The sequence below is a fragment of the Hevea brasiliensis genome, chromosome 13 (assembly GCF_030052815.1).
Source record: "Hevea brasiliensis isolate MT/VB/25A 57/8 chromosome 13, ASM3005281v1, whole genome shotgun sequence".
In the NCBI taxonomy this organism is placed as follows: Eukaryota; Viridiplantae; Streptophyta; class Magnoliopsida; order Malpighiales; family Euphorbiaceae; genus Hevea; species Hevea brasiliensis.
In genome coordinates this window covers 86,835,211-86,856,391 of record NC_079505.1, presented here as the reverse complement: position 1 = coordinate 86,856,391, position 21,181 = coordinate 86,835,211, and the positions used below count along the sequence as shown (strand labels likewise).

The 21,181-nt window shown below is 34.0% G+C and overlaps 3 protein-coding genes across 8 annotated transcripts; 2 read left to right on the top strand and 1 right to left on the bottom strand.

Moving 5' to 3' along the window:
- The first annotated feature begins 1,024 nt into the window (after positions 1 to 1,024).
- Positions 1,025 to 10,178, top strand: LOC110672794 (protein COFACTOR ASSEMBLY OF COMPLEX C SUBUNIT B CCB2, chloroplastic). Of its 4 annotated transcripts, none has more exons than XR_002498366.2 (8): positions 1,025 to 1,283; positions 1,376 to 1,491; positions 1,575 to 1,646; positions 1,978 to 2,133; positions 2,658 to 2,811; positions 8,245 to 8,436; positions 9,180 to 9,267; positions 9,528 to 10,178. XR_002498366.2 is itself a non-coding variant. In XM_021835679.2 (7 exons), exons 1-7 carry the CDS (start codon positions 1,118 to 1,120, stop codon positions 9,188 to 9,190), a joined length of 867 nt encoding a protein of 288 aa, XP_021691371.2. In that variant the 5' UTR covers positions 1,025 to 1,117; the 3' UTR covers positions 9,191 to 10,178. The 4 variants fall into 4 exon arrangements, 2 of the variants coding, with proteins under 2 accessions (XP_021691371.2, XP_021691372.2); XR_002498365.2 differs by having other exon boundaries at positions 9,180 to 9,394; XM_021835679.2 differs by having other exon boundaries at positions 9,180 to 10,178.
- Positions 9,327 to 11,788, bottom strand: LOC110672793 (dihydrodipicolinate reductase-like protein CRR1, chloroplastic). 3 transcript variants are annotated; one of them, XM_058132710.1, is made up of 10 exons: positions 11,554 to 11,785; positions 11,334 to 11,456; positions 11,175 to 11,249; positions 11,021 to 11,086; positions 10,804 to 10,899; positions 10,548 to 10,664; positions 10,282 to 10,374; positions 9,868 to 9,969; positions 9,683 to 9,768; positions 9,327 to 9,597 (listed from the first exon to the last, which is right to left on the bottom strand). In XM_058132710.1, the coding sequence occupies exons 1-10, from the start codon at positions 11,662 to 11,664 to the stop codon at positions 9,561 to 9,563; spliced, it is 906 nt and encodes a 301-aa protein (XP_057988693.1). In that variant the 5' UTR covers positions 11,665 to 11,785; the 3' UTR covers positions 9,327 to 9,560. The 3 variants fall into 3 exon arrangements, with proteins under 3 accessions (XP_057988693.1, XP_021691370.2, XP_057988692.1); XM_021835678.2 differs by having other exon boundaries at positions 9,327 to 9,593; positions 9,682 to 9,768; positions 11,554 to 11,779; XM_058132709.1 differs by lacking the exon at positions 10,548 to 10,664 and having other exon boundaries at positions 9,327 to 9,768; positions 11,554 to 11,788.
- Positions 11,789 to 17,514: 5,726 nt separating this feature from the next.
- LOC110672795 (BAG family molecular chaperone regulator 1) lies at positions 17,515 to 20,106 on the top strand. Its single transcript, XM_021835681.2, has 4 exons — positions 17,515 to 18,544; positions 18,710 to 18,966; positions 19,067 to 19,213; positions 19,318 to 20,106. Exons 1-4 carry the CDS (start codon positions 18,304 to 18,306, stop codon positions 19,714 to 19,716), a joined length of 1,044 nt encoding a protein of 347 aa, XP_021691373.2. The 5' UTR covers positions 17,515 to 18,303; the 3' UTR covers positions 19,717 to 20,106.
- Positions 20,107 to 21,181: the final 1,075 nt, after the last annotated feature.

Genomic DNA, 21,181 nt, shown 5'->3' with positions numbered 1-21,181 from the left:
AAGGATAAGAGAAGGTGGTTAATGGCTAAAATAACCAAAAGCCACCCTCCTCGAACTAAGAAAAATGGTGGAAAGAAAGAAAATGAAAGAAGGAAGCAAAAAGAAGAGAGAGAGGGAAGGGAGCCCAATCTTCTAGAGAAACATACGATGAAATTAGTAAAATATATATTATATATATACATTGACAATAATAAATAATATCCTAACAAATTGTGCTTTGAATCTCCCACAAAAGTGGCCAAATCACCCTTCTTTCCCTATCATCTCCCATCCTAACCCTTTATCCTCACCCACCCAAACCACCAACCCCCCGCGCTAACCACCCAACCCCCCCCTACAAAATTCCGAACCCATTCTTACAAGCCTCTTACTTGGAAAATCGTCTTCAAATTAAATACCAAAGACATCTCCATAGATAGCTTATGCAAGTGCTCATTTAATTCGGCAAATATTTTACTTATATTTACTCAACTCTTTATACGTTATTTCATCCAAAACCACGCTATTGAAGTGAGGAAAAAGGTCTATGAGCACATTAAACTATTCGGATTTGTACCAAGTATGGTTAGATCTAATTAGCTTCTAGAAATGTATGGAAAATGTGATTGTTTATTATAGAATGCTCATATATAAGATGTTCGTTGGAATGACAGAAAGGGACTTGTATTCATGGAATGTTTTGATTTTTGAGTATGCTAAAATAAGGGTTACCTTAGGAGCCAGGAAAATTGTTTGATAAAATGCATGAAAGGGACAATTTTTATAAGACAAATAGCTTTGTTATACTTCTACTCTAAACGCTTAAGAAGTGGGATCTTAAAATTTTAATTTTTCAATCCACCAATATATGATTTTCTTGGATACTTTCCCCTTACAAATCAACCTAAACATTCCATTTCCTTCATTTTTTTTCTTTCTTGCACGAGTAAAAATTAAAAAAAAAAGAAAGATGTGAAACTTTGGCTGTGAATTCCTAATGGACGGGAATGTATTATAAGCGGGTCATTTTAGCCTGCGCTTGGGCTGATTGGCAACGTCTCTAAATTTCTCAGCCCAAAACTCGGCACAGCCTTTATCTCTCCTCAAATTTTATCCGCTCCCAAACAAGAGAGAAGAAATGAGCGGCCTTTCAACACACCCGTTAATTCAGTTGAAAATCCGTCCCCAATTTCGCTCCAAATTTAGCAGAAAATCCGTAACCATATATGCTCGAATTGACAATTCTCAAACGTCACAAGATCAACAGCAGGAACTCAATCTTTCTGTTCTTCGCTTCACATTTGGTAATAAAGAAAAAAAAATCCCCTCTTTTGTACTGATTAGCTGCTTGCTCACTCGTAAATTCAGTTAAATTATTATCTACTGAGGGTTCTAGGTATACCTGGATTGGACGAATCGTACTTGCCCCGATGGATAGGCTGCGGGTTCGGCTCGCTTCTGCTATTGAACCATTTTCTGGGTTCCAATTCTGCCACCAGCCCGCCACAGCTGGTTAGCTGGTTTTGTTTTGTGGTTTTTATTTTTCTTTCTTTATTCTTTAATAGTTATTATTGGGTTTTTGGATTCTGGTGCAGAGAACGGAGGCTTTGGGTCTTTCGTTAGCCGCATTCTCAATTGCACTTCCTTTCTTTGGAAGATTTCTCAAGGTGATTTTTTGTTCTGCTTTATGTAGTTTGAGCTTGATTTATTGTTCCTATTGTTATTTGATTTTGGATATAACTCGTTTTTTTATTTTATAAATTCAATTAGAGGCTGATATATTTTAGATAAAGAAAGACCAAACATGTGTCTTTTTAAAGTATAAGTTGCATTTACAGTGGTTCCTATTGGGCATTCTGGTAAGGCATCCTTTGTTATGCCAGCAACCGAGAAACAGAATTTTACACCGTCGAGATTTTTTTTTTTTTTTTCTGCGGCACCAATGACTAGTAGCTGCTCTACATTTTTGTTGGCCTAATGTTTTGTAAAATATCACAGGGTGCTACTCTAGTGGATCAGCCAGCTCTTCCTCAAGGCGCTGAGCAAATATTTGTGATGTCAGAGAATATTTCCAATACTCAGAAGGAGGACTTGGCTTGGGCAACCTATGTTTTATTGCGAAATACAAATACCATTGCTGTGGTATGTCCTCTGGTAATCATTATGAAATTGAATTAAACCCAGCCTTGCATTTGAATGTGGTTTTGTGTTGACTAAGGTAGTGTTTAGTATAAATGAATTTTATAAAATTTTGTGGAATTTATTTGTAAATCTAAAATTTTAGTGTTTGGTTTAAATGAAAATTCATTTGCAATTCTTAATAATCAATTCTATGGAATTTATTATAACTAAACAAAATTTCATCAAAATTGATAGAATTTGCAAATGAATTTCAAACTTAAAATCATATATATTTCAAGTGACAAAATTATCCCCTTATGATATATCATTTTATTTATTCTAAGCACAAAATTTATTTTATTTGAAATGAATTTCATATTTAATATGAAATATACCAAATATAGTTAATTCATTTGTAAATGAATTCTACCATAGAATTCATTTGCAAATGAAATGAATTTTACCATAGAATTGAACCAAACAAAGTCTAAATCAGAAATAAATACAGTGCTACTCTCATTTTTGAATAACCGGTGACTATTGTCTTAATTTCTCAGTTGATATCAATTCAAGGGGAACTATGTGTTCGTGGATACTGGAGCACTCCAGATAATTTATCGAAAACTCAACTACTCGATTGGTTTAAGAGGCAGATTGAAAATATTGGCTTGTTTGACCTGAAGGAAACTCTCTATTTTCCACAGATTTCAGGTAAAATATAAATATTCCCTTCTTTTGGAAGAGAATATTGTAGCGTATCAAAGTGGGTCTCCTTGTTTTAGATGTGTTGGTTAAGAATGGGCATGGTAGTTTAAGTATATATCTCTTTACTGGAATTTTTCTGTATGTCCAAGTAAGCTTCAAATGAAGAAGATTAGTAGATCAAGCGTCAAATTGAGATTTAAATCGAGAATCAAAATCTTCATTTTGTAAATTGAAATTGGAGAATCAAATCGCAAGATTTGATAACAATTCTCAAAATTAATTAAAAAATATATGTTTTAAAATAAGTAAAAAAAATCACAATAACATATTTTGATAAATACAAAATTATCATTTAGCTAATTAGAAGTACACTTTATAATAGAACAATATATTCTTATTGTGTTATATAGTCTATCTTATAAGTTATGAATTCTTGAATTATAAACAATGATTATCATTGTGTATATGTTAAAACTTAAAATCTCATTTAAATTTAATCAAATAATTAAATAATAAAAAAGAATTGTTTAAGTAAAGAAAGAGGCAAAAAAGGCAGTTAGTCAAGCAAGAGCGCATGAACAATTCAAGTAAAATTAGAAAAAATAGTGTAGCTCGAACAAAGTGGTGGGAGTTCAAAGGAGTAAAACAAGTGAAGTTCAAAAATGAGCTTCTTGAATCCGAAGTATGGAAGCTGGATGTGGAGGCCAATGATATGTGGATACAGATGGCTTCAAAGATTAGAGAAGTAGCTAGAAAAGTACTTGGAGAGTCTAGAGGACATTGACCACCCTCAAAAGAGAGATGGTGGTGGAATGAGGAAGTACAAAAGGCAGTAAAGAGAAAGAGGGAATGGTATAAGAAATTACCTAAGTGTGATAATAATGAGGCATATGAACAGTACAAGATAGTAAAGAAATAGGCAAAAAAGACAGTTAGTTAAGCAAGAGCGCAGGCCTTTGAAAAGTTATATGAGAAACTTGGAATTAAAGAAGGGCAGAAAGATATTTATAGATTAGCAAGGAGGAGAGAAAAGAAATGTCAAGATCTCAATCAATTTAGGTGCATTAAGGATAAAGAAGGAAAAGTATTGGTGAAAGATGAGGACATTAAAGAAAGATGAAGAAATTATTTTGATGATCTCTTTAACAATAGTCAAAGTGGTAATAGCGTGAATATAGACAACAGAGCAATAGAAAAAAATGTGAATTATACTAGAAGGATTAGATCTTTTGAAGTAAAGGAAGCACTTAAGAGAATGAAAGTGGGTAAAGTCTGTGGACCCGATGGAATGCCAATTGAAGTGTGAAAGTGTTTGGGAGATATGTGAGTGGCATGGTTAACTAAATTGTTTAATAAGATTCTAAACTCAAAGAAAATGCCTGATGAATGGAGGGGGAGTATTTTAGTACCTATTTTTTAAAATAAGGGAGACATACAGAGTTGCTCAAACTATAGGGGAATTAAACTCATGAGCCATGCTATGAAGTTGTGGGAGAGAGTTGTGGAACACCGACTACGTCATGACACTTCTATCTCTCCCAATCAATTTGGCTTCATGCCCGGTCGTTCAACTATAGAAGCGATCTTTCTCATTAGAAGCTTGATGAAGAAATATAGAGATGTAAAGAAAGATCTATACATGGTTTTTATCGATTTGGAGAAGGCTTATGATAGTATTATAAGAGATGTCTTATGGAGAGTGTTAGAACAAAAGAGGGTATCTATTAGGCACATACAAGTGTTAAAAGATATGTATGAAGGAGCAACTACTATTGTGCGTACAGTGGGAGGGGACACAAGAGATTTTCCTCTCTCAATTGGATTACACCAAGGTTCAACTGTAAGCCCTTATCTTTTTATATTAGTTTTAGATGAATTGACGAAATATATATAAGAGAGTATCCCTTAGTGCATGATGTTTGCAGATGATATAGTTCTAATAGATGAGACACGAGAAGGAGTCAATAGAAAGCTAGAGTTTTGGAGAAGTACTCTAGAGTCAAATGGTTTTAAGTTAAGTAAAATGAATACAGAATACATGCATTGTAAGTTCAGTGAAGGCTGAACTGGTGATAGGGAAGGAGTTAGTTTGGATGGAGTGGTACTGCCCCAAAGTAATCACTTTAAATATCTTGGCTCAATTCTTCAAGTAGATAGGGGATGTGAGGAGGATGTTAGTCATAGGATTAAAGCCGGATGGTTGAAGTGGAGAAGTGCAATGGGAGTTTTATGTGATTGCAAGATTCCTAATAAGTTGAAAGAAAAATTTTACCGTACAGCCATACGACCGGCCATGTTATATGATAGTGAGTGTTGGGCACTGAAGGAGTCGTATATGTCAAAGATAAGAATTGCGGAGATGAGAATGTTAAGGTGGATGAGTGGTCATACTAGATTAGATAAAATCCGTAATGAAAGTATTAGAGAAAAGGTAGGAGTGGTGCCAATTGAAGATAAGTTGAAAGAAGGGAAATTGAGGTGGTTTGGTCATGTGAAGCGTAGACATACGAAGGCTCCAGTTAGACAAGTAGAGCACATTAGGTTAGAGGAGAGAAAGAAAAGAATGGGTAGACCTAAACTGACTTGGAGGAAAGTAGTACAATATGACCTAGAAGTATTACACATTTTTAGAATGGAGAAAGAGAATACATATAGCCGACCCCAAATTTTTGAGATAAAGGCTTAGTTTAGTTAAGTTGAGTTGAGTCAAGCAAGAGCGCGAGCTTTTGAAAAGTTATATGAGAAACTTAAAACTAAAGAAGGGGAAAAAGATATTTATAGATTAGCAAGGAGAAAAGAAAAGAAATGTCAAGATCTCAATCAAGTTAGGTGCATTAAAGATAAAGAAGGAAAAGTGTTGGTGAAAAATGAGGACATTAAAAAAAGATGGAGAAATTATTTTGATAATTTCTTTAATAATAGTCAAAATGGTAATAGCGTGAGTATAGACTACAGAGCAATAGAAAAGAATGTGAATTATACTATAAGGATTAGATCTTTAGAAGTAAAGGAAGCACTTAAGAGAATGAAAGTGGGTAAAACTTGTGGACCCTATGAAATACCAATTGAAGTGTAGAAGTGTTTGGGAGATATGGGAGTGACATGGTTAACTAAATTGTTTAATAAGATTCTAAAATCAAAGAAAATGCCTGATGAATGGAGGAATATTTTAGTACCTATTTTTAAAAATAAGGGAGATATACAGAGTTGCTCAAACTATAGAGGAATTAAACTCATAAGCCATACTATGAAGTTGTGGGAGAGAGTTGTGGAACATCGACTACATCATGATACTTCTATCTCTCCCAATCAATTTGGCTTCATGCCCGGTCGTTCATCTATGGAAGCGATTTTTTTCATTAGAAGCTTGATGAAGAAATATAGAGATGTGAAGAAAGATCTATACATGGTTTTTATCGATTTGGAGAAGGCTTATGATAGTGTTCCAAGAGATGTCTTATGGAGAGTGTTAGAATAAAAGAGGGTATCTATTAGGTACATACAAATGTTGAAAGATATGTATGAAGGAGCAATTACTATTGTGCGCACAGTGGGAAGGGACACAAGAGATTTTCCTATCTCAATTGGATTACGCTAAGGTTCAGCTGTAAGCTCTTATCTTTTTACATTAGTTTTAGGTGAATTGACAAAATATATACAAGAGAATATCCCTTGGTGCATTATGTTTGCAGATGATATAGTTCTAATAGATGAGACGTGAGAATGAGTCAATGGAAAGCTAGAGCTTTGGAGAAGTACTCTAGAGTCAAAGGGTTTTAAGTTAAGTAGAACGAAGACAGAATACATGCATTGCAAGTTCAGTAAAAACTAAACTGGTGATAGGGAAGGAGTTAGTTTGAGTGGTACTGCCCAAAGTAATCACTTTAAATATCTCGGTTCAATCTTTCAAGTAGATGGGGGATGTGAGGAGGATGTTAGTCATAGGATTAAAGTCAGATGGTTGAAGTGGAGATATGCCACGAGAGTTTTATGTGATCGCAAGGTTCCCAATAAGTTGAAAGGAAAATTTTACCGTACAGCCATACAACCGGCCATGTTATATGGGAGTAAGTGTTGGGCACTGAAAGAGTCGTATGTGTCTAAGATAAGAGTTGCGGAGATGAGAATGTTAAGGTAGATGAGTGGTCATACTAGACTAGATAAAGTCCGTAATGAGAGTATTAGAGAAAAAGTAGGAGTGGTACCAATTAAGGATAAGTTGAGAGAAGGGAGATTGAGGTGGTTTGATCATGTGAAGCGTAGACATACAGGGACTTCAGTTAGACAAGTAGAGCACATTAGGTTAGAGGGTAGAAAGAAAAGAAGGAGTAGACCTAAACTGACTTGAACTAGAGTAGTACAACATGACCTAGAAGCATTACACATTTTCGAGGATTTAACCCAAAATCGTTTATAGTAGAGAAAGAGAATCCATATAGCCGACCTCAAATTTTTAGATAAATGCTTAGTTGAGTTGAGTTGAGTTGAATTAAATAATAAAAAAGAATAGCATGCTAAATTAAAAGGTCATAATATATTAATATAAAATGTCATAATTTGACAACTATAATTAGAGGAGTAAATTAACCAAAAAAAGAAAAAGAAAAAGAATGAAAATGGAGAGGGATAAGAATGATTGGTGGAGGAAAAATAGTTAGGGGAAGGTTTTACGTGCACTTTTCATAATGAAAATGAAGTGAAATCTTAATTTTTGAAGGTATAGGGTCAAACAACCCTTTAGAAATAGAATCCTCCGAATTGGTTGATTCGTATCGATTCACCCAATTCACTATCGAATTGTAAGATTCGGTTACGATTTAAGTACATTTGCGATTCACCCCAGAGATTTGAATCACTAAGATGGGGAATTGAATTGAATCGAGAATTGTAAGATTCTAACAAAAGTTTCTAAAAGAACAATTCATTTCTGTCTAAGAGAAATCATGGAAATGCAAAAGTTCATGTTAGTAATAATATCGATGCCCCGATAAGCAGCTATTCACCTTTTATTTCACACTGCCTGGAGCTCCATTGCTTCACTTTGTTCATGAACCAGTTAACATTTATTTGACATTACACATTGTGGCTGTAATGTCTTCTGTATTCTTGTGGTTTACTGGTCAGAATACTGGAGCTAGCTGCTGTCATATTTCTCTAGAACCCATTAATAGGGACGTTTCAAATCCAAATAGTTCTGGTCATTTCTCCTGTGGGCAATGCCTGAGACTGGATTCAAACCACTCTATTACTGCCACCCTCTTTGTTCCTATAACAGCAAAGCACCTCTGCGATACACAACTTAATTGACATGACCAAGGAATGATGTTTACCTGCAAGTACAAATTTGATTTACGTTTTAACTGTAACAGAGAAAAATTATCCGTATGAGCTATGGTTCTTTCAATTGTTTTTCTTACTGTGGAAATGATAATACATCAGAATCTGGACTCTGGGAGATGCTTACCAAGGGGACTCGTTCACTACTGGTAGAGCCAGTGATTCAAGGTATAGGCCGAAGTACCAATGAGATGGAAAAGACTGAAGATTTTGTCTTGCTGGCTTCAAGTATTGGGTATGCATATAATGATAAGGATAGAGCCTGGATAAGAGCAGTGGCGAACAAATTTGCAGGTGAGAACATAAGTTTAGGATTGTAACAAATTTGCAACTCAAATTTGATGTATATTGTATAAATTCAATCGTCAGTATCTAGAGAAAGGTCTGTTTTTATTATGTCCCTATTCGTGCATGCTAGTGTTAATGCTTGGTTGTGCAGGTTCCCATTGAAAATGGCTTTTACTTTTCCTAGTTTGATTTACTGTTAGCTGCTCTTGAAAATATTAAATTTCAAGGCAAATCACTGTGGCAAATTTGTTCTTTTTTAAATTTTATTATTTTTTTAAAATTTTACCTTGAAGTCAGCTTGAAAACAACTATTTGCATTTCCTTCACCAGAAGGGCAAGTGAATTAAGTCTCTCTTTGAAGTCATCATGCTTGAAATTCTACTTCCTGAAAAGGATGTAAACGTACTAACCAAGCCCAAGTTGTTTTTTTTGGGTAATGTCATGAGAAGAAAGAAGTAGTTTTGTTTGCTTCTTAGTATCTTTGCAGCTCCGTTGATCGGATATCATGGGGAATGTTTTTGGAACTTTTATGTCTCCATAAAATGATTGTTCAAAAAGGGGCGGATAGGTAGCCTGCAGATTGCAAATAAATGGTAGCATCTCAAATACTCAGTCTTGTGATATTGTTTATGAATGGGGATAACATTTTAATGATGAAAACTGAAAACTGAAATATATTATAAGATTAGGGAGTTGCGTCTGAACTTTGAGCTGTTAATATTTTAACTATAAAATTTTGATTGCTGCAGGTTGGATATAGCTTTCTTCTTCAGGGTATATCTGCAGTTCCATGTGATTGGCAAATGAGCGAAGTGCACAAAAGAAATTGTGGAACAGGTAGAGGCTTGACCGTGTTTTGAAGGGCCTCCTTATGTTTATATCCAAAAAAATCAAACTCCAAAACTTTGAATTCTCCCATAGGTTCATTCAATTTCATTTTGAGGTAAAGGAAAAATAATTAAATGTGAGTGTCTCTACTTAAAAGGTTTGCAACATCTTTTTTGTAATCTGATTTGCCACTTAAAACTTCCTTGGTCAAATATTTATCTGCATGATTATGTGCTTTCTTCATTAAATCTGACCATGCTGTGGATTAGGTTCCGCACTGAGATTCAAGAACACTTGGCTTCTTACAAAAACTTTTCCAAGCCAAACACCAGATTCTGCCACAGTGACAGACAAAAGGAATGATTTTACTTCAAGTAGGCTGAAGGCTGAAGCAAAAAAGTAGATGATAACACAATTGATTACCTTAAGACGAATGACCTTTCTAATAGCCAAGAGTAGACCAGGCATGAGGCATTGCACATCTGTGATATCATGTTTGATAGAGTAAACCTGTGGTCAACAGTATCAAATGGTTGGATTATCGCGCTAGCAGGGTATTATCCATCCTAATCATTTTTAATGTTCAGAAAACTAAACGAGAAACGATACCTCTCCCGGGCCAGAGAAGTAAACTGTTGTGCTGGAGGGTAGTCCAGGTAGGACTAAGCTATGCACCCTAACACCATCTTCTCCCAAAACTTGGCCTCTGGCCTTACGGCATGAAAACAAAATGAGTGATCTTAGTACACACTCGAAGCCTTTCTACTTCTGATGAATATTTCTTTGAACCCTTAAATGTAAGTTGGTCTTTCCATGTCTTTCACGCATTTAAGACAAGGCCCAAATGGGAAGCAATATGTTCTTGGTTTATCTTTTTATGTACTTGAAATTGAATAAATTTGGTTTTCACCTTCTTTCAACTCCAACATGCTTATGAGCCAGGAAAATAAAAATGTGCAGTCTATATAGTTTTGGTGTCAATGTGGCTCTGAGATTATTTGATTCAGAGCAGTGCCTGCTTACCAAAACATCTGTTGATAAATCTTCCCTGTTGTAGAGCTGACCCAGATTGGAGAGGTTCTTTGCAATTTGGGATGCATCCGCTGATGGAAGATCCTGCGTGTAAAAGACAATTTAACGCATCTAATGCTTCATCCACAGGGTTTGCTTCATTGTTTTTGACTATGGGAAGAATTGTTAAATGTGAAGAGAATAAGAGATTCATAAATGGGCAACTTTTGTTTATTATATACTTGTATAGATCTATATGTATGGCTCATTTAACTTACTGCTGCTTGTGCCTTTGATTCCACAATTTCTACGTTGTTGTAGTGGAAAGAAGCTGAAATGGCAGCTTGCTGGAGGAGTATAGATCCTATGGATAGGGTTGGTGCAATCAGACAACCCTATCATTGGAATAGCCCATTTTAAGTGCAACAATTTTGGAGAAGAAAATGTTGGGTCTTTTGAAGAATGGAAGTGTTCACCATAGCTAAAAACAATAAACAAAAGCGTAAGTGAAACAATGTCTCACCCTGTGCTCACCATGCTGGCCTTCTCACATAGTGCAGAAAGTGCGGCAATTGTGTCTAGTTTAATTCGAGGCACATAGACAACACTTTTCATGCCAAATGCTGTTGCCTATCAGAATAGGAAAGAGAAACATAGTTATCATTAGTAGGTTTTAACCGAATATAACGATAACACAAACATCTTTCTAGATGTTTTTGATGCTGATGGAGTTGGTGGAAATACAATTAACCTGTTTCACATTGTCATAAACTGTAGTAGGATCAGTGAAATCAATGACTACCCCTGTTTCTTTCGACTGCAGAATTTCATAGAACAGCAGATTTGATGACTTTTTCCATCATGATGAATATTGATAGGAAGAGAGTAGTTTCATTAATATTTACCTGAGATATGGAACCTAAAACCATAGTGAGGTCATTCATGATGGGTATTTCCAGTGGCTCTTCCATGTCACAAAGCTACTTAAGAGAAATAGTGAAGTGGAAAATGGAATTAGTAGGCAGAAAAATGAACACTGAGTGAAAATGAGAGAAATAGATAACCTTTCCAATATCTTCCCCTATAAAATGGGTATCCACTGCACCCGCCACCTCCATCCCTCTAGCTTTAGTCACTGCAACAACTGCAGCCATTCCTATTTCTTTTGCTGCTCCAATTATAACTACCTATTCCCAACCAGTTAGAGTAGAGAGAGGTTGCTGTTGTTTTCTTTTTTAAAGTGGTAGTGAAACATAAAGTAAGCAAAGAGTTATAAATTGTTACCTTAATATTGTTCTGAGCAGGCTGAGTTGAACAAGAGATAAAAGGCTTAGTTTTGACATTTTTGGAACTCTTTTGAAGCGTGAATTGAAAATGGTAACTTAGGGCTGCCATGGTTTTGTTGTTCCAAGATTTAGTGCTGTGTCTCAGATGAATATGGTCTATACCCTAAGTCGATAATCGTCTGCGTCCAACCACATGCCACACTTTGTGTTTTTCCTGATAAGGTTTTGTGGCCTTTGAAGTGCTAAGCCTTGTTTGGAGTCAATTCTGTGACAGTGACTCGTGCACATCAGCATGTGCAACAGGAGACATGGACAAATGGGCCGGGCGGCAACTCCAGTTGGAATTCAGTTTCCTTGGATTTCTTTGTTTCTTTCTCCTCTAGTCATGGGTAAATCCGGCCACTGTTCGGTTTAAATTCGGAATCAATCAATAATTTATGGATTTGAATCAAATCAAAATTGTCTCGAGGAATGGTGATTTCTCCTTGCTTGAAAATGTTGAACCTTGGACTCGATTGAACTGAAATCTAAATCGAAGCCGATATCTTGTAGTCCAGTTCAGAGCCTTTGGTTCCGCGGACCAAAACTGGCCTGTGGCCGTCTAGTCATGGCTATTGCATCTGAAAAAAGCATCAGGTACAACTTCAAGATCTTTAATGGGCTCCAATAAGGAGGTGTCAGCTTTATTAACATAGACAGTTCCGTTTGTAGATAATCTTGTGCGTTGAAGCAAAAGTGCAAGACAATAATCCATTGAGATATATAGTTTTTATTTGCTCAATCATCTCCAATTATGCACTATAAAATGTCTTCATTCGAGACATGCTTCGTTTTAAATGAATATACAAAACCTGCATATGTTCCTCCCAGTTTTTGTTCAAACGGTGGTTCTCCATTATTGAATACTGTAGCAGTTCGTCAATGGCAATGCCATAATTAGTGGCCTTCACCAGCTCTGATGCTCATAATACATATTTTTTTTAATTAAATACAAAGGAATTGTCTGTCCCCAAAATCATAAAAGATTATTTAAAGAAAAAGTTTAAATGGATGGTTAAGAAAAATCTGGTCATTGTTCTCCAATAAATCTTAATAGTATTATGCTTTTTTTTTTTTTTTTTGGGTTGGGGTGGTGGGTTGGGGGGTTCATATTGCTCTGTGCCATTAACTAATCATTGTTTGAAGATTGTAATTATAATTAAAATTAACATCAAGCAGTCGGCTACAAGGATGGATTTTTTTTTTTTTTTAAACTTATGGCCATACTTTTAATCCGTAGGTATTAACATTAGCTTCTATTTAACTCATAATTAAGCTCACCAAACTAAATAATATTAATCAAAAGAGAGGAAATGGTAGACCAGTCTTGTCAAGGCCAACTGGTTTAGACTAAAGTGTAGAGAGCATAGGCAGCTGTCCCAGCTCTAATGATGGTGTCATTTCCAACATTACATGATACCAAAATGATTTTTGTCATTTATTTATTTTTAATTTCGCATTCTGAACAAACCCAATTGATAATGATTAGAACTCACTTCATCGGTTAATTCTCTCCACTTAAAATTTTTGTACAAATGGGTTTCAATTATGCAAAAGTAGTGCTTGGTTTTGGCGACTCATATTGTGTCGCTTGTTAACAATAGTGCCCCAGTGGTCGTCTCTGCATCACTATCATGGCATTCGGAGTCCATTAGAGTTTGTTTACGCATAAAAATAATCGGAAATGTGAGTTTTGGTTTAAGACTTTTATTAATAAATGAGAAGGTTAGGACATATATCACATATTTCATAGTTCATGGGTCACATCTCAACTCTTTGAATTAATATTCAAATTTTGTTAGTAGTTGGAATTTCATTTTCGAATGTAATTAACTGAAGTAATTACCTAATACAGAGACCTTCTAACACCCTGCGATACTATTTTTTAATTGCATTCCTCATCCTACTGTAATATCCCAAAAATTTTAACTATCACCAAATGGGTGTTTGACGAAGAGAAGCTTTTTCATGTGGGGTAAAAATATTAGGAGGAGCATCAACATTGGAGCACAAATTTGTCAATTTGCAAGTGGTAGTAAGCCTGAATCAAATTAGGCACAACTTTTGACTTGCAAGATATAACAATGGACATTGCCATGTGCTTCCCTCCGCATCAAACGTACAAGAAAACCCACCAAATGGTACGCCACCGTTTTCAGTTCGATTGTACCAAGATTTGAAATTGGCCATTTTCTAGTCAGTAAACAAATTTTTTTCGTATTAGCTAATTGTAAGTATCATTAACATAACCTCAGCCATCAATTCTTAATTTGATTGGTTAGATACGGAAGGTTTGCATGCCCATCTATTTATATGACCGTAGACTAATTTGGTCTGATTCATTGCATGGGTCTACTTTTATTAATAATAATAATTATTATTTTATGTTTATATTTAATTAATAAATAAAAATTCACATAATAATTTTTGTTTTATATAACAAAGTGAGAGTCACATTATATAATTAACTATGCTTCAATTATAACTTTGGTTACCGTAAACCAAACATAGTTTTTTTAGAATTCCAGGAGCTGGACGTAAAATTTTTGTTAGTTATAATTAAATGAAAAGAAGCAGAGAAAAGTGTGCCTGTACTTACTAATACGTGATCACGTGGTTGATAATTTTGAGCACATTTGACAGTCCCGCACAAATTCTATGAAACCAGTGACAATTTTTCAATTTGCCCAATCCATATTTATTATTATTTTTTTTATAGCCCAAGGCTTTAATTTAATCATCAATTTCTTTTTATTTTAATTAATTAATATTTTATAAATTTTAGTAGAAAATGCAATGGACAAATTGGAGAATTTTGGAGATAATGTCTAAAGATAAGGCAATAGGTAGAATACAAGCACCGCCGTCCCCTCTCTCTCTCTCTCTCGCTTGTTTTTACACAATTAAGTTGCATTGTCTTAATCAAATTACGTATGCACAGAATATAATTCATCCTACTATTTCCACTGGGGGGATGACTTTCTCAACGGCTTGGATGTCGCCACATTTATTGCTCTCAAACGTGCCACTGGCACGTGCAGGACTGTCGGTGGCAGACAATAGTGAAAACCGAAGAGAATTATCTTGAGGGACTAGATTTCATTTTCGCTTGGCCGACCAACTAGCCGTAAATGGCCACGTGTAATACAGCAGTATGACGTAAGCGCTCTTTTTTTTTTTTACTTGGTAAGTTTCCATAGATGGCCGTTGACGTGGTCCAAGTTTTGAAACATAGGATTTGACACTCGAAATTAAAAAAAAAAAATGATATTTTATATTTTTAATTTGAAATATTTTTTTAAGTTCTAATTTTCTTAATAATATATTCTTCATATTAAAAGTGAATCAAATTTTTAATTATTAAAAATTTTAAGTTAATTTCTTTACTTTTTAACTTTATGTCTCTCAGATTTCATTTTGTTTATAAAATAATTATTTAAATTGTTTAATCTCCCACTAATATAAATTTATTCAATTTAAATAGATGAATTATTCTGTTAATGAATTAAAAATTAAGAAATTAATTATTTTAAATTAAAAATAGAAAATTTAACATGTAATTTTTCCTTATTATCAGATTTTCTAATAGCTACCTTTGGATTACTTGAAAATAAACTGCCATACTTTTTTAATTATTATAAAATTTATGTTTTCATTAAAGATAAATTCTAATTAAATATATATATTGGTATAATTTGATTATGTAAATGAAATTCTATAATAATATCAAATAATAAATTTAAGTAAATTACTAATAATCAGTGGTTTAATTAAAGACTATTATTATTATTACTATTATTTAGTTTTGACTAATCTATACTTCTATTAGAATTATATTTTTGTGCCTGGGTTCACGATCTGGTGGATTTTTTTATTTATTTTTTTAATCATAGTGAGGCGACGATAGGGTGAAAATTAAGGTGTGCATGATTATTAAGAATTTAATCTAACTAAATAACCCTAATAAACTAAATTTATTTTATTATTTTAATTTTAACTTTACAATGAAAAATAGACAGTAATTATATTAAACTTACATCATATTGAAATCAAACCAAAAATCAGTTCTTTTTTATGATATTTTAAGATAGATTATATACTTGCAGTTCCAAAAATATATATATATTATATACTTTTAGTATAATTATATATTTATAAGTAAATATGATTATAACATACATTATGATTATTATATTAGACATATATTATATAATTGTGGACTATATATATAACCTAAAACTGTGTTTTATTATTATACTTATCTTAATAATTTTAGTTATAAATATATTAAAATACTTTATAAAGTTTAATTACAAGTGTAAATTATTATATTATATAATATAATTTTACTATTATATTATATAATATATTTAATTTTAAATTATATTTATATTTTATAATTAAAAATTATATAATTATAAAATAACTAAAAAATACATTATGTGATATATTATTTATTAATAATTAATTTTAAAAACTTAAGTATTAATATGTAAGACTTTTAATAAAAATAATTATAAAAATTATTTCAAAAATTAAAATATGAATCAAATAGAATTAAAGTACTGAGAATTGAATCGAACCAAAATCAAAACATCAAGAATTAAAAATTTAATTTAAATACAAATTTCAAATCAAAATTAAAATAAGAAAAAATTCATTTTAACGTAAAAAGAGAAAAGAAAGCCTTGAAATGAAAAATAAGATTCGTAGCTTTATACATAACTTGTAAACAATTACTTGTGGGCTGGGCAAAGGAGATGGAGAAATCAACCACTAAGTTAATGCTAAATTGGCTTTTTTTTTTTATAGTTATTGCTTTTATTTTATTTTAATAATATAATTTATTTCTATATAAATTTGTTTCTAAAACTTGAATGCCTTTGCGCTTGCATTGAAGCACTGGCATCATGAATGAGCACCTTTGCATTGCGTCTGTCCAAATGTTTATGGGCTCTTTAATTATTATTTTTTGGTTCTTAAAGAGAAGAATAAAGTTAGTTCATATGGACTGGAAAAAGGATATTGTCTAACATAATAAATAAATAAATAAAATAATAAAATCTGATGATATAAGTTGTGAAATAAATTAGAAAAAAAAAATTCATAAAACACATTCCATGTCTTAACAATGGGCAGACTGACGTTTGAAGTTGAGGTGAAGAAGGTCAACCAAAATTACTTCTACTCTCATGAATGTTTCGGGAGATATAAATATCTAATTACTAACCTAATAATAGTGGGTATTTTTGTGGTTACACGTTTTTTAATGTAATAAAAGTTGTAAACAGATTCTTAGAAAAAAAAAAAAATAAAAAAGTTACAATCGTACAACAAATGGCACGTGCCAGTAATTAAACACAAATTCATCATTTTATCATGAACAGACCAAAAGAGAAACGTCACCGTTTAACTACAGTGAGGCTAACTTCCTCTGCGCTAGTGAGAGTACAATGATTAAGTGGTACTTAAAAATAACTTTGGATCTGTTGGTTAATATTAATTATTTTAATAATTATTAATTATTAGTGATTATTTATATAATATAATAATAAAAATATATTATAAATTATTTATTAAATATAAAAATAATAATAATATTATTATTTTTATATAATTATACTCTTTAATCTTTAAAAATTAAGAATGATAATTTTTAATTAATTATTTTTTTTATTTTTAAATATTAATATAAATATTATTTAGAAAGAAAAACCATCAAAGGGTTCGCGTAGACCTGGATGCATTACAACATTGGCAATTGAAATCTCTGACGTTTTTTAACCTTTGAACGGGTTCTCTGGCGGCTTTCGTATTCCCTCGCTTTCCCTTTTTTTTTTTTTTTTTTTTTTCGTTAAGCATAAAATAATCTCCAATAATACGTAAACTATGTGTATCAATGTAAGTATATATATACAGAGTTCTCAAGCCCGAACAACAGCTCAGTTGGCTGTCCACTCGTTTTATATTCATTTTCTTTTTTATTTTTTAGGCCCCTCCTTCTTCTTCTTCTTCTTCGAAATCTCCAGAACTGCAAGTAAGAGGGCGAGAATAATTCCACATTGAAATCCCATATTCTTATGACTTTAACTCTATATTGATTTTATCCGTTTTTTCTTGGGAAAAATCGTTGTGAGTTTAAGATTTTCCTTTTCTTTTGTTGGTTCGGATTTTTTTAGGAGAAAAAAAAAAAAAAAACATTCTTGAAACAGTGGAGCCATCGGGTTGCATTTTGTGGGAGAGATCTGGGATTTTGTTTCTTTATTTGGAGGTTTTGGCAGATTCTTGATTTTCCAGCAGCTGGGAAACCGGTGAGCTTAGTTTTCTTGAATAGCAAGAATTGAAAATTCATCATTCATGGATACGGGGGGGAGTTTTGCCTTTGAGAGACGCCATTGATTCTGGAAAGCGAGAGAAAATAAAGTAGAAGCTCATAGACATTACGCGCTCTTTCTCTCTCTCTCCCTCTCTCTCTTTCTCAGTGTACGCGTGGCTGTCGGGATTGGACTCCTGTAATGCTGTGGTGGAAGCATTCTGAAACTGAATCAGAAACAGAGTCGAACAGCTTTGTCTCAGATGAGTATCTTTGATTTCTAACGCAGATCGTGAAGAATCACTGTTCCTAGAGATCTGAGGCTCTTTTGCCTGAAAAGTGTCATAAATTTTTGCAACCGATACAAGCAACAAAGAGAGTTAAATTTAAAAAAAAATGATGAGAATGAAGACTAAACCGACAGCGCTGTCGCCTATGAATGGCGGCTCAAGAGTTGGTGGCAGCGGCGGCGGAGGCGAGACTGGAGCCGAATGGGAGCTTAGACCAGGAGGAATGTTGGTACAGAAGCGAAACCCGGACTCTGATCGGAGCTCCATCCCCCCACCGACAATAAGAGTTAGGGTTAAGTACGGGTCAACGTTCCACGAAATCAGTATAAGCTCCCAAGCTACATTTGGTAAAATTTATAATCTCTCTCAACTCCTTAGCTCCAATTATTTATTTTTTTTATTTTTTTCTTTTGGTCTAGTATTTAGGTTGAGAAATGCTTAATATAAGCTCCCAAGAATTGATGGGTAATTTTGTAGGTGGTAATTGATGATAACAATTGATTTGGGTGCAGGGGAGTTGAAGAAAATGTTGACAGGGCCGACAGGACTGCACCATCAAGACCAAAAGCTGATTTACAAAGACAAGGAGAGGGATTCAAATGCATTTCTTGACATATCTGGAGTGAAGGACAAGTCCAAAATTGTTCTCGTTGAGGACCCAATTAGCCAAGAAAAACGTTTCCTTGAGATGAGAAGGAATGCCAAGATGGAGAAGGCTTCAAAATCCATTTCAGAAATCAGCCTGGAAGTTGATAGACTGGCCGGCCAGGTATTTGCTTTTGAATCTTCAAGTTAGGTCAAGTGTGAGTTTTTCTTCTTGGCTTTTGATGTTAATATTGATATGATGATTGAATTTTGAAATGGGATAGGTGTCCGCCCTTGAATCTATAATTACTAAAGGTGGGAAAGTAGCGGAGAAAACTGTGCCTAATTTGATTGAGTTATTGATGAATCAATTGCTGAAATTGGATGGAATTATGGGCGATGGGGATGTGAAATTACAGAGGAAAATGCAGGTAACTTCGATTCCTAAACTACATATCAATTTCGGTATTTGAATTGGTCATTGCAAAACTCAGGCACCATATTGAGCTTCATCAATTCCGCCATGTTCATATAGGTGAAAAGAGTTCAAAAGTATGTAGAGACTCTAGATATGTTGAAGTTGAAGAACTCCATGCCTAATGGCAATGGGAATCACATACCAATGCAGCATCAAGAAAAGCATAATTCAAATGGACAGAGGCTAGCCCCAATTCAAGAACAACCACCGAGGCATTCCAATGGGCAAACGCTAATACCAATAGAAGAGGAGCAACCGAGGCACTTGCTGGTTCACCACCACCATCAGCAGCAGCAGCAGCAGCAGAATTCGACCTCAGGGGCAGTTGTGGTTACCACACAATGGGAAACCTTTGATTCTTTCCCTGCGTTAATGCCAGTCCCTTCAACATCCACCTCAGTCACAAATAATAATTCAGTTCATCAACCCAAGTTCCCATGGGATTTCTTCGACTAGGCTCTATGCCACATCGCCACGGGCACCTTGATGTTGTTTCTTCAAATGTGTGTGGATGTGCTTTGGATTTGTCCCAGTTGGTTTGTTATCATCTCCATTCTTTGGTGTATTTAGATTTGTTAGCACCCTTTAAATCTACCATTCAGTTCAAAAATAAATGGGGCTACTGGGATAGTTCATTATTGCTATTAACTCTTCTTCTCTCTTGTCGTCACAAATTGAATTGTGTGGTTCTGGTTTTGATAGTGATAGATACAAATTTACTTGTGTATCTCAGTGGATACTTCAAAGACGGAGGAGATGTGCAGTGTATAATTGGGTGCCCAATTTGATTGATGTGAAGGCATCTCTGTTTTCCTTATTAATGAAACAGTAGTAGTTGATGATTAATTATTAGTTTTTATACCTTGCTTCCTATAGAGGCTACAAAATGACAAAAAGAAAGGTGCAATGGCTAGCAAGTTGCTGAGACAACCAATCATAGAGAGACGTGTGTTATAGTAAAAGCGTCGATGAAATGATAACCATGGATTGGATTTCTTTAAGCAAACTTCAAAAGCTGAATATGATTTTATTTTCTAGAGAGTCATCCGTCCAAATTTAGTAAGCCTTCTTCTTTTCCCCTCCTGCTATAATAGCTATTACCGACCATGGACGTCAGATTTCCATAGCCATTTTTGGGTAGAGTGAAGGCCAAGTATGTTGCATCCAGGTGCCATTATAGTGCAAATTATGAGTTTTTTTGTAAGGATTGTTTCTGGCAATTAACTCCAATTAATTGGTCATTGTTTGATGAGTTGCCGTGACCAAATCATGAGTAGGAGTTGAAAAGGATAGGAGTAGAACAATAATTGCCCAAAAGGATAGTAAACAAAAGTATTGGATACTGTAGCATCACTGGTGTAACTTAAGCAGCGAGGAAGCACAAGAGAACACATTTCATTCGGCGTTCAATTTAATGTTGTCTCGGAATCTTGCACCCACAAAGATATTTTAGGTGTAATGGAAGAAGAAAAGCAAACGTACAAAGAACCTTGCCCGTACTTAATGAAAGGAGCTGTACTGTACACTTCAAAAAAATCAGTGAGAAAATGGGCATGATTGAGAAAAACGTGTTCCTATTTAAATCTTGAATTATAAATCTTTTATGAGGGTATCCATTGTAAATCACCAAATTAACTTGGGAGTTCCAAAAACTTAAAAACTATGCACGATGATTCGATTAATTGCAATGTGCACGAGTTGTGGATTATAAGAATCATTTTGCAAACTTCAAAATGATTATGTGCATGAATTTTGAACCATGATGTTGCTTGTGTTTGTGAGTTGTGACTATCAGATGCCTGAAGGTTTCAACTTTCATCTAAAATACCTTCAAAGAAATCATCTTGAAATTGTCAGTTCTCTGAATTATCATTCCTAAGCAATTGCAAGTTCCGTAGAGCCTGTTTTGTCGAATGGGCCA